A 13,532-nucleotide genomic window follows, 5' to 3' on the forward strand; every position below is an offset into this window, starting at 1 on the left:
CCAGAAACTAGCCCTAAACAGCTCATGGCTTCTCAGGAAGCTTTATAAAAGAACTATCTCACTCATATTCTGCCTGCTTTCTCATCTTCCCTCCTGGGAAAATGAAGTCCAGTTAATGGAATCAGCACCTTTCCTACATTCCTGGTAGATTAACCCTTGGCATTAAGCAGATAGATATTTCTAAGATTATTCTACCAGTTTCATGAAGGCTAAAGGAAATTCCTTTTGATTTCATCCCTGTTACTTAGGGGTCAGGGATAAGGATGGTAGAGTTGATTGAGGCCCTAGATCAGGACCATTGTCAGAAAATGAATGGCATGGCCGGGCGCGGTGGCTCACACCTGTAATTCCAGCACTTTGGGAGGCCGAGGAGGGTGGATCACAAGGTCAGGAGTTCGAGACCAGCCTGGCCGGCATGGTGAAACTCCATCTCTACTAAAAATAAAAAAATTAGCTGGGCGTGGTGGTGCGCACCTGTAGTCCCAGCTACTCGGGAGGCTGAGGCGGGAGAATGGCTTGAACCCAGCAGGCAGAGGTTGCAGTGAGCCAAGATAGTGCCATTGCACTCCAGCCTGGGTGACAGAGCAAGACTTTGTCTGAAAAAAAAAAAGAAAGCAAGAAAATAATTGCCTCTATCTCTGAGGAACAGCGCACTGAAAACCAGAGACTACTTGTGTAAGTCTCGAACTGTAGCTATTTCAACAACCGCTAACCAAAACCTATTCCTCCCCCCTCCCTCAGTCTAATTGCCAAGTTACTGTCAGCATTTCTGCCAGACATTTCAGAATCTCTAATGCATTAATGCACTTAGTAGCATTCTCTCTAGTGGGCTTGGCCACTGGGCTCTTGAGCTCCACCCTGCCTACTTCAGCACAGGGAAGGGATAACTCAGACAAGATACCCAGAGGAGGATGAGCCCCCAGCAACTCATGGCCCAGGGGCCTTTCCATCATGGCCACTTGTATATTGGCTACTACACGGCCCCGTTTTTTCTTTAAACACATGAGTTATTTTCCTGGAAAATCTGCAAAAATAGGTAGTCGATTGAATTGATTAAGAGGTTCCTGAGCCTTGAAATTCAGTAATACATAATTTGCCTTCAGAATCTTAAATTGTTTACCTTATTTTTAAGAGTACAGGTAAAAATGGGCCTGTAGGTGGAGGTTGCAGTGAGCTGAGAGCACGCCACTGCACTCCAGCCTGGGCGACAGAGTGAGACTCCATCTCAAAAAAAAAAAAAGAGTACAGGTAAAAACAATGAACAATCTGTCTAGCTGTTAGGAGTGATGGAGTGGGGAAAAGTCCCTTCAAATTTTAAATACTCTTGGCCCCCTCTACACCTCAAATGCCCACCATGGATTCAAAGGGAAGAGAAAACTAGATTCTGGCTGGGCGTTTGGGACTCCCTGGCAAATTGTTCCCTAAATGAAGTATGATATGCAATTAACGTTTTTCCCCTTCTCCTCACCATTGCTTTGTGTGGGAGGGAAGCTCTCTCTAGCTGTCTCCTGTCCCCTTTTCCCATCTACTTCCATCCCCACTTCCCAAACCTTCCATGACCCTCCCTTCCTATTTCTTCACCTCTCCGACTGTGGAGCAAAGCTGTCTCACTCTCTGATTCTTTGCAGATCGACGTAATTAACACATTCCAGACGGGAGCCTCTTTTAAGGGAGTCCTAAGGCGACAGAACATGGGTCAACACCTTGATGTAAAACTTGTTCCTAGTTCATCCTATGTAGCAGTTGCACCAGTCAAATCTTCCCCCACCACTTCTGTTCCTGCTGTTTCATCTCCTCCTATGGGCAGTGAGTGATAGTCTATTATGATGCATGATTTGCTAAAATGACCACAAGACAGCACGTGGCATCCACTTTAACCAACCATGGTTATCTTTTCTTTCGGTTTTTCCCTTTGATATTTTGATTTAAGGGAAGAAAAGACAAAAATCCCACTCTAAAACCAGCCTGTGTGCCCTTGTATTTTATTTTTGTAATGTAGAAAAGCTATTAAACCTTAACTGTTTTAAAGACAATAATTCTGTTTTCTGATTGTTCCCCTGCATTGCTCGTTTCTTCCTTTTCTTGAGTTTTGTTTTGTTTTGCCTTTTTTGTTGGTCTGTTTGTTTGTCGCTTTGCTGGGATATGTTGTTGTTTCTCTCCTCTTCTCCTGCTCCTTTGAGTCTGAACTCTACCTCCTAAGCTTAGATGTGAGATTAGGCCAAATGAAAACCCAGGAACTTTCTTTACATGGGGTCAAGGTTTGGGATCTTTTGAGGAAAGGAAGGAAGGGAGCTAATGTGCCTGTGGGTGTGTTTTGACTAGTGGACTTGTCATAATTGAGCCAATATTAAACTTGGTCAATAATAATAGTCCATTTGGCTACCACTGTATTGCCAACTGGCAATTTTAGCATAAAAGTTGTAGCTGGCCGGGCACGGTAGCTCACGCCTGTAATCCCAGCACTTTGGGAGGCCAAAGCGGATCATGAGGTCAGGAAATCAAGACCATCCTGGTTAACACGGTGAAACCCCATCTCTACTACAAATACAAAAAATTAGCCAGGCGTGGTGGCAGGTGCCTGTAGTCCCAACTACTCAGGAGGCTGAGACAGGAGAATCAACTTGAACTCAGGATGCAGAGGTTGCAGTGAGCCAAGATTGTGCCACTGCACTCCAACCTGGGCAACAGAGCAAGACTCTGTCTAAAAAAAAAAAAAAAAAATTGTAGCTATAGGTGAAGAAAAGAAGGTAGGTCAGTTCAAAATGTATATGGTTGAATATCCCCATTTTTTTACTTTTCAGGGACTCCGGTTTAAAAATCAGTTAATCTTGGCTGGGTGCGGTGGCTCCTGCCTGTAATCCCAGCACTTTGGGAGGCCAAGGTGGGCAGATCACCTGAGGTCAGGAGTTCCAGACCAACCTGGCCAACATGGGGAAACCCTGTCTCTACAAAAATGCAAAAATTAGCCGGGCAATGTGGTGTGTGCCTGTAATCCCAGCTACTTGGGAGGCTGAGGCGGGAGAATCACTTGAACCCGGGAGGCGGAGGTTGCAGTGAGCTGAGATCATACCATTGCACTCCAGCCTGGGTGACAGAGCAAGACTCTGTCTCAAGAAAAAAAAAATCAATTATTTCACATCAAGGTGGGAGAAATATATAAAAGAGTCAAAATAACGTTTTTTCTTCATTTACTAAACTTTTAGGAGTTTCTGAAGAGGAGTCCCTTTTATTTTGCTTCTCCTTTTCTCTAGTTTGATTGTTTCTCCAATAGCCGGCACTTTTTTTGCGAATAAAGTTTCAGGAACCCCTTTCTCAGCCCGACTTTCCATTGGAATGTTATCAACTCACAACCTAAGAGCTGGTGTTCCTATTGGTAGATTCTTGGATTCTTGCTAATGCTTATGCCCTCTTATTCTTGGTCATTTTCCCTTCCCCAAATGGGACTCAGAGAGGAGAGAGAAGGTAGCCAGCTCTTTGCTGATAATGTGGGAAGGAGTTTATCTGTATTAAATATAATGTGGGTTTCAAATATCTGAGTGGTCAGTCTGTTCCTTCCTCCCCCATTCCCAACCTCACCCACTCCCACCTCTGGGAAGGGGCTGAAGAAAGAACAGTCGCCTTGTCTGTGGTTCACATGATCACGGACTGTGCGGGTTGACCAGACTTAGATTTGTTTTGTCTCTTTAGCCAAAGTGTTCTGATGGGGGTGGGACTTGATAGAGATACATACAATTTCTTTAGGTCAAAAAAACAGGCAAGAAAGAACTAACAAAGTCTTGCCCTGCAAATATCCAGGAACCTCTCGCACCCGTTCTTTCATATTCCTCTCTTAATTCCTTTTTTCCTTCTAGTTCTGCCATCCCCTTCTAACTAGCTTCTGTTCTGTTTTAATCATCCCTTTCTGGTAGGGATGATTCTGGTAGGAAGAGTTAGTGTCAGATATCCTGATGGTTTGATGGTGGAAGGAGACTAAGCAGAAGACTGAGCCTACTGGGATCTTGTAGAGGAGCTGGTAGAGGGTGTGCTCCAAACCCTCAAACACCAGAAGATCAGAGGAGAGACGGGCCACACCTGCTCTTTCTCCAGCTGTCCTTTTTTAGTTGGAGCTCCTAAAAGTTATAGCCATACATTTTAAAACCCTCTTTCCCATTCCAGATCTCCAAATGAAACCAACTGTTTGTCCAACCTTCTTTAGATAGATCTCTAAGATTTCCCTGCATAAGGAGGCCCTAATCCTTTTCTCCTGGTTTCTGATAAGAGCAGAAAACTGCCCGGTGTGGTGGCTCACGCCTGTAATTCCAGCACTTTGGGAGGCCGAGGCGGGTGGATCACTTGAGGTCACGAGTTCGAGACCAGCCTGGCCAACATGACATGGTGAAACCCCGTTTCTACTAAAAATACAAAAAATATAGCTGGGCATGGTGGCAGGCGCCTGTAATCCCAGCTACTCTGGAGGCTGAGGCAGGAGAATCGCTTGAACTCGGGAGGCAGAGGTTGCAGTGAGCTGAGATCACGCCATTGCACTCCGGCTTGGGCAACAAGAGCAAAACTCCATCTCAAAAAAAACAGGAGCAGAAAACTACGCAATATTCTGGCTGAGGAAATGGAGTCTTCACCCGCCCACTCGTTGAGCTGCAGAGAGTAGCCCTCAGCACTCATACCCAGTCTCCTGAGTCATGAAAAGAGTTGCCCTTCAACCAGCCACTTCCACCTGTAGGCCAGGGCCCTAGAAGAGACATTTCCCCAAGGTTTTGAGAAATAATGACCAGGGAGGGAAGGGTTGACTGGCTGTGTGGAGAGTGCTCAAAGCTTTCTGTGCACCTACTTCACTAGCCCTGTCTTGTCCCCATACACTGCTCATGCACCAGGCATCATGCTCCAGGAAAGGGAGATGCCAGCCCTGGGTGGATTGGTGGTGATATGGTGTGTGGTTGTTCATCAGCATGTGTTCTCTGAGGCCAGTGCTGGAGTTGGGGCATCCTGGCACAGCCCCCATGCCCTCTCCTCCCTCCCCCTTCTCTCCACCCAGCAAGCCAGCTGGTCACCCCTAGCTCTCTGACCCCTCTTCACATGAGCTTCCTTACAGGTGGCTGGTTTCCCTTTAGATTCCAGAAGTCCTGCAGTCTAGCTGGATGACTGTTTCTTGCTCCCCAAAAGATGTTTCCCGTATTTTTTCCATCTACCCATCCCCAATTCACTTTTATCTCCCTCATTGTTTACCTGTAACAGTATTATTGGTCACCGCAACAGGTGAGAGGAAAAGCCAACAAACAGGGCTCCAGACCCTCACTCCAACCCCAATTGTTGCAAATTTATTTTCTATAGTGGACTTCACATGTAATTTTTTCATAAAGTATTCAATTGAATGGAAGCAGGAAGTTGAAACTCACTGATATTGAAGATAATGTACTGGTGGATAAAGGCACCTGCCCTCCTGTGATAGCTGGTAGAAATTTTGAGATCTTGAAAGCATATGGAAAATGTGAGCTATGTCATCACTCCTGACAGTGACGGCTTTGATGGGGTGGGATGGCTTTGGACCCATCTCTTGGCCAGTGTATCTGTGCCAGGGCCAAAGGAGAAGGCATTGGGTTTGGACTCACTTAATCCAAATTGCCTTGCTCTGAGATTTTATGTAGATCAATGAAAACTTGAGACTTCCTGAAGACCAGATGGAGCCCCCATTCCATCTGATCTCACCTAGATCTGGAGCAAAGGCAACATGACAGGTAAAATTCCCCCATCAGATGGTCAAATAGGAATCAGATAATAAAAATGTGGTCCTCACTTTCTGTTCAGCATGGTGAGTGTGTGCCTATGCTCCCTGATTCCTCTTAGCTGAGGTACTGAGCTGATGCTATTGAGTGGCAAGGAGTCCTTTGCCTTCTGAGCTTTGAGCACCCTCAGTCCTGGGTGGGCTGTAGTAGAGTGGGGCAAGATAAAGAAAGCCTTAGCCAGCAGAGACACATTCTCCTCCAGAGAAAATAGACCAGCAGTATTGATAGTGAGCCGCCTTTGAGTGGTATTTATGAAAGTTCTGTATGGTGGTAGGAAGCACTGAAACAGGTAATCCAAACAGTTAATTTGGCTGACTCTTTGTATCCTCTGCTGTCTCCAAATTCTTGCCTATTCTCCTGGGATATACTTTTTGCTTAAACAGCAGAGGAATGAAAGAGGTACCTTACTCTCACCTTCATCACTCCTACCCCCCCAACCTCAACAATTTCCCCCACATTACTCCCATTTCTTTTCTGAGTGAAGATTTTTGGGACAAGACTAGGATCAGCCACCTTCCAACAACTAAAACTGTCCTATAACCATTTACCTTTCCCCTGGCCCCTCTCTCTAACTTCTTGGAGCTCCAACCCTCTCCCTCTACCCCAATTCTACCAACCATGATTCTAAGCCATGCCTCAGAGAGACCTACAGTTCAGAAAAGCAGAGCTGCCAAAATTGCTGGTGCCTGTGGACAAGCAAAAGCTGTTCACAGGAATCAATTATTGTCAGTTTTTTCTTCATGACTCTGAACTGACCGAATCCCTTCCTTTTTGCACAGTAGGACAGAGACTATGACACTGGGCAATGCATCTCCTTTTGCCCAGTAAAACCGCACAAACTGCACATGGTTTCCTTTCCATCATCCTCTTCACCCACCCCATCAGAAAGGCCACTTGTTTGTAGCACTGCCTCCTGAGTTAGGTTTCTCTCACTGGTCCCTTTCATTCCCTTCTCCACATAAGACTACGCTCCTCTTCACAATTTGGAAACAGCTGGAGAAAGCAGCATGATTGGGCACCATTGCTGTGTATCAGAGACATGAACGTGCATTTGAATCATGAGAGCCAGGTCTTTTCTCAATAGGCAGGAGGAAAGCATCTTTTGACACCTGTATTTTATCCACTTCTTCTAGGGAAGGGGCTGAAGGAGTGAAGTTCTGTTATTTGCTGGGAGGGGACACAGTGGTGGTCGTGGGATGTAAAAATATGCATGTTTCCTGGCTGAAAGGGCAAATTATTACTGGAGAGTTTTAAGTTCCTGCATGCTGCTGACACAAATGAAGACTGGTTTGTCTGCCTGGCTGCACAGTATTCGTGGTCACTCGTCACCCAACGTGTATTATGTGCAGATTGGTGTATGCTGGCTCTTTGAGGTCCTTAAACAGATAACTAAACCTCAATGCATAATTTTTTCATTCCCCATTCACAAAATGTTTGGCCTCAGCACAGAAATCCACATGTCTGAATCATCTTTTTAAGTTTGGCTATCAATTTGCATCTAGTTCCCATGCCCTTGCCCTCCATCTAAAAGAACTAATGAAACTTCTTGTTTTCTGTTTCATTTTAAAAGTAGATTGTTTGGGAATGCTAACGTTGCTTTGGGTTTTCTACTTCTTTAAATGCAGCTTTCAAAATGTCCTAGTTGTTTGCCATCACTCACCCCAGCCCACCCCACTGCTTGAAAGTTGAGCCGTGTGATGTTTCTAGTGCCCCATGATCTCCTCTGATGTGTGTTTGGTTTTGGTTGCTGAGCAGTCATGTTCTATAGTTTGGGTTTTGTTTCTCTCCTAAAACCACCATCTCCTTGTTCTGCCAGCCAATTCTCACCTCCCTATTTTCTCATCCTCCTTTTCCTTCCCCTGGTATAGATCAAAGTGGTCAAAGCGTTCCATAGTTCCCTCCACGAAACCATTCAGAAACCCTACAACCAAAACTCCATCCACAACTTCATGACCCACCCTGAATTCGCCATAGATGAGGAGTTGCCGCGAACACCACTCCTGGATAAGGAAGAGGAGGAAAATCCTGACAAGGCTTCTAAGTTTGGGACTGGGGTGCTCCTGTTGGATGGTGAGGTCACTCCATACGCCAATACAAACAACAATGCAGTGGACTGCAACCAAGCGCAGCTCCCACAGTCGGACAGCTCTCTACAGAGCCTAGAGACATCGGTTTGAATTTTCTTTCTCTGACTCTCATCCCTATTTTCCCTATTTCCATTTTCGCCTGTCGCATCTATGAGGTGATGATGGGACTTTTCATCGTCATGTCAACTGCTGTGTAAACAGCAGTGTGTGTGAACCCCCACCTGACCACGAAGAGGCAAGAGCACAGACTTACAAGGATTTCAACTTAACTTTGACTTGGGGTTTGCAGCGGGGCCCAGTCAAACCCCAGGCAGGTCATGGTAGAATTTACTCCTTGATAGTCACTTGTCATTTTTAAAGAAATGATGACAATCCTCTTGGCATCACCCCACCCCACATTCTCCCCTGATGTTCATCTCCTGAATTCTGGATTTTGTCCTAAAAGTCTGTGCCATTTATAAGCTAAGTTGAGGGTTCAGAGGGAGACAAATATCCCCAAGTGAAATATGTTGAGGTAGAGATGGAATGTCTAAAATCCGCCAGTAGTATGATTGTTTTTCAATTCTCCCACTTTGAAAACTTACACCTAAAGGCCTATAGGCCTCTAACTCTTTCTGCCCTTCCAGTCAAACCTCTCCAAGGTTCTTTTTTGTCTTTGTCTTCCCTTCCTTTCCTTTTTTTTTTTTTTTTTTAATGATGATTAAGAAAATGGAAAGGATATGGGTGAATTGCATAAACTTTGATCCTTCTCCCTTTTGGCCCAAAAGAACCCTTGATTTAGTTCTAGAATCCAACCAGTTTCTTTGTTAAAAGGGTCCCTTTGAAGCAATTAAGTGCTGGTAAGAATATTTCTCAGTTGTTGCCAGGTTACCTTGTGCTTTTAAACTGCCATCTTGTCAGGTATATGTGGTTCTTAAGTGCCAGGGAGATCAGCCTTGCCCATGGAGGTTGCATATGTGTGGTATATATTCAACCCCGCCTCCTTACTGGGCTTGAATATTGAGGGCCAGCCACTGCCAAATCGAGGACAAGACAGACCATCAAAGCAGACTTTTGTGGGCTCCTCTTTGGGGTGACCACTGCTTTCAAAGCCATCTGCCAAGGCTCTCCAGGGCAGGACCTGACAGGTGGGGAACGAGTGTTCAGAAGCCTTGGGAGAGGCCAAAGAGCCATTCTAGTATGATCTGAGAAAACCTTCCTGCAGGGGCCGGAAACCTTGAGCTGTGGTGCCTGGGGACCAGCTTCGACATTCTCTCCAGTTTCTAATTCTAGTTTTTGCACGTGTCACAACTTTCCCAGTATCTGAGAAGGTCCCAGCTTTTCTCAAATATTCTGATTTTGAAAATATATATCCAAAGTGGGAGGCCCCTGTGACATTTTGCCGACTTAAAGGAGCAAAAGACCCCCCCCAGCACACTCCCCCTTCCTCCAGCCCCTCTTCAGCCACATGCTGCAGCTGCTGCCCAGTAAAGCCCTGTGCCTTTTTTTCCCTGAATATTGCCCAAAGCATCCCCTTCCCCTGCGTCTCAGGAGTTGGGGACTTTGCTAGGAGATTTTTTAAGTGTTCCTTACTGGGACAAGGTGGAGCCACATTTACAGGAGCTCCATTTGTATCCCTGCTGGTGTTGACTTCTGTGCAGGGGCCAGTTCATGTTCCTGACTCTCACCTCTCGTTAGATAAATTAAGCCCACCCGCCTCTTTCTAGAGTGATGAGAGTCAAGAAGAGGGGACATATGAACAGCCAAATTCCCATGCGAGAGGAAGATGACCTGATCCACCTAGCCTTTTCTTCCGGATCTGTCCTCCCTCACCCCTTTCACCTGAGCTGTCCACAGTAGGAAACATAGAGAAACAATACCCCCTGCATATCCCCCTGACTACATAATCCATCATCGTAGGAAATAGGAAAGCAAATTTGATTCTGGTTTTGTAAAATGTACATGCTTCAATAATTCTTCTTTGTGTCTTAAATACTCATAGGGAAAAAAACAGCTCACCCAAGGTGTTAGGTGTTCACATATATATTCATCAACTACTTTAGAAGATTTAATTCTATCAAGTCTTGTATTACCTCAGATCATTTTAAATAGCAAGCCAATAACAAGGTTTGAAGGCTATTTTACCATTCCTGTTTGCAAAAGACTCTCATGGTACCTGACAGGTTACTCTTGAGAGCTTGTGTCTACTTTTTAAAAGTCAATGGTTTTTTTCTTGTGTTCTAGTTTCCATAATAGGAGAGAAAATATAGAAATATATGCAAAAATATATAGTTTTCTTTAGATCAGAAACTGATATTTTTGAGTCAGCCATATGTATTTTGTTTAAAGGATTTAAAATAAAGTGCCGTCATGTAGCTCTGTGGAAGGGAGCACATAACCAGCTGTTTGGCATGACAGGTGACTTAGTATATTTGTAATTGGTTTTAAAACCAATACACCATACTTTCTTTCTGCAAACAGCCATCTTTATACTTAGGGAAAAAAATTGTTGGGTTCTAGACTTTTTTAATATAAATTTTGTTGATAATGGAATTAAGTAAGTTTAAGTGTCTATGTGCATATGTTTTTTATATAAGTTTTTTCTATTCAGTTTCACTGATCCAACTTGCAGTGGGTAAATACGGCATAAGTTAATAACCCTTTTCCCCAAAATGGTGCTTCGGATTTGAAAAGGGTCTGATGGGGAGAAGGAGAACGTATAATCCTAGCTTCCTCTCTTAATAAACCTAGAAAAACGGGTAGTAAACCGTGGATAGTCAGGAAAACACCCAGCAAGGGACACAGCTGTTAGGAAAGGAATCCTCCCCACCGCGCCCCCCTCCCCACGCAGACGGATAGACAGACTCTTTCCTGACTTGTCATGAGGATTAGGGGCCTCCGTTGGATTTGTGTTTCTTGAAGAATAGCTGGCAGAGTGGTACCAAAGACACGAATCTCTCCTGGTCTGTAAGGATACTCTGATTTGGGGTTTGCATTTTTCATAGTTTTCATTTCCGGTTCCCCCTGGGGTTTTCCATTAGTGAGTTTTTGTGCAAGGATCTTATTTATGATGGCTTTTCTCCCCTAGAAAGATTTTGTGCAATATATTAAATGGGGACAGAATTCTAAATGATAAAACAATGGCTGGTTCTAGCTCTGAGTGACAGTCTTAAAGCTAGGTCCCTCCCATAGTATCATCTGTCCTCTGGAATGACTCTCCTATCCCTAAAGGGGTTAAGAGAGAGATCACCTAGAAATCCCACTGGACACTTGTGGGTTCTTCAGGGTTTGAGTTTCTTCTTCCCCTTGAGCTTCAGAGAGGAGAATTGGCACGGTTAAATCTGAACGGTTACCTCACTGCTGAAAACCCAGAGGGACATGGCACACTCGCTTGTGCGGAAAAGCCTCTAAATGCATCCCTTCCTTTCTTTCCTGCTTCATTGCCTTACAATTGAAGCAGCCTGTGGTACCATCACAATATGCAGAGACTTCCTCACCTTTCTTATCTAGGGACCACCCCCACTGCATTGGTGAGGGTGGGCACTTATAAATGCCTGCTATTGTTAAGCCATTCCAACCTCTTCCTCTGAATAGACCAGATGCCCTTTCACTTAGTTCAGTGCCAGTCCTTTTGCCTTCCCAACCCTGCTGTTAGGCCTGCTGTTCCCTTTGCTCTTGATTAGGAGAGATGGAAGGAGATGAGCTCCCATTACTGAATTGGCCTTTGGTTCATGTTTTCTCCCCATATGTATATATGCCATATGTGAATATGCCATATATATGTGCCAACAAATCTATCTATGTTGTTCTTTTCAAATTAGCACGCAGATAGGAATTTTGAGTTTCTTCTTCTTTTAGTAACTAGTATAACAAGCACTGGTATTTTTGTACAAAAAAGAAAAACAAAACAAGATTGACTATTGTGGTCTGCATGACATAAACAAACAAATGGTGATATCAAAGCAATGTATACCCCAGTGTGTGTTGCCATAATTTGCAATTCAGCTTAACAGCGCACCCAATCTATATTTGCATTTTGATATGATTTAAGCTCTATGTACAAAGTTTTGCATGTATTTATATGGTTCTTAGGAAAAAAAAAATGCTATAAACTGTCAAATCTAAAATTCAAATGTGTTGTTCCACTGAGACCAGAAGAAGAAGGGGAGTTTTAAAAGGGATAATTTTTTGGAACCAATAAAGCTTTTTGCTGATGAACAGAAACCAATACTGCTGTGCACTGAGAATAAAAACTCATGCCCACTTGTAACTGTGCTGTCCTCCATGCGTCTCCACTTTTGAGTAATGCTGCTGATTGTCTGTTGAAGTTGAGAAGGGAAATGCCACAACCACAAGGACAACCCCATTTAAACAGGCACAGAATTCAGCTTACCACCAGACTCTGACAACGCTTCCCTTACCTCCGGGCCCTTGCATTGGCTTCATTCCCTTGTAGTACAAGCTTTGCTCCACCCACCTTGGTTAGAATCCACAATTCAGGAGCTGGAGCTTTTGGAAGAATAAGAGGCAGTCTTGGCAGTCCTTGCTTTTTTTCTGTCCTTTTTTTTTTTTTTTTTTTTTTTGGTTTTGTTTTTGATTTGTTTTATATGAAATGTCTTTTAGGAGAAGTAGTTTCCCTTATATTAGCTGCCTTTCCCTCGGGTTTTCCACCCTCCCCCTCCCTTCCCTATAGTTTAAAAAATGTCTTCCATTAATTCAGTCTTGCTAGAGACTCATATTAAGCCCAGTTTCAGGTCAAAACAGCTTCCTGGCAGGTCATTTACATTCTGAGCTTTCATATCTGAGTCAACTCCTTCCTGCAGCTCTCATCCAGGTGCACAACGAAGTTCCCCAACCCTCTTTTAAAATATCACAGGGTGGAGCCAGGCACAGTGGTGTACACCTGTTGTCCCACATACTGGGGAGGTGAAGGGGCTGAGGCGGGAAGATCGCTTGAGCCCAGGAGTTCAAGTCCAGCCTGGGCAACATAGCAAGACACCATCTCCAAACACACACACACACACACACACACACACACACACACACACAAAATACACATCGTAGGGAAGAAAGAACCTTGTCCACTCCCCAAATTCCTTTAGGAAAAGTGTCACACACATTGAAGAACATCCCAAACTCTCCTGGCTATTCTAATAGTCTGCTTCTGAAGGAGGAGCTAGCCCTGGTTGAAAAAGACTTATGGCCGGGTGCAGTGGCTCATGCCTATAATCCCAATAGTTTGGGAGGCCAAGGCGGGCAGATCACCTGAGGTCGGGAGTTCAAGACCAGCCTGACCAACATGGGTAAACCCCATCTCTACTAAAAATACAAAAATTAGCCAGGCGTGGTTGTGCATGCCTGTAATCCCAGCTACTCGGAGGCTGAGGCAGGAGAATCACTCGAACCTGGTAGGCAGAGGTTGCGGTGAGCTAAGATCGCGCCATTGCGCTTCAGCCTGGGCAACAAAAGCGAAACTCCATTTCAAAAAAAAAAAAAAAGTCCGGGCGCGGTGGCTCATGCCTGTAATCCCAGCACTTCAGGAGGCTGAAGCAGGCGGATCACCTGAGGTCAGGAGTTTGAGACCACCCTGACCAACATGAAGAAACCCTGTCTCTACTAAAAAATTATAGCATGTTTTTAAAATGTTTTTGGGCCAAGCACGGTGGCTCACACCTGTAATCCCAGCACT

At 44.6% G+C, this 13,532-nt stretch overlaps 1 protein-coding gene across 12 annotated transcripts in view; it reads left to right on the forward strand.

Moving 5' to 3' along the window:
- ATP2B4 (ATPase plasma membrane Ca2+ transporting 4) overlaps positions 1 to 12,113 on the forward strand; it is a 114,875-nt gene extending 102,762 nt beyond the window's left edge. For 7 of the 12 annotated variants that reach the window (XM_065539961.1, XM_015448407.3, XM_015448402.3 and 4 more), the window contains one exon: positions 7,646 to 12,113. In XM_065539961.1, the coding sequence (XP_065396033.1) occupies positions 7,646 to 7,954 (309 nt within the window). In that variant the 3' untranslated portion in view covers positions 7,955 to 12,113. Of the gene's footprint in view, positions 1 to 1,628; positions 1,807 to 7,645 lie in introns of all 12 variants that reach the window. The other 5 variants (XM_074033516.1, XM_005540497.5, XM_045395248.3 and 2 more) reach the window with 2 other exon arrangements.
- Positions 12,114 to 13,532: the final 1,419 nt, after the last annotated feature.

This window comes from Macaca fascicularis, chromosome 1, assembly GCF_037993035.2.
Source record: "Macaca fascicularis isolate 582-1 chromosome 1, T2T-MFA8v1.1".
NCBI classification, from domain to species: Eukaryota; Metazoa; Chordata; class Mammalia; order Primates; family Cercopithecidae; genus Macaca; species Macaca fascicularis.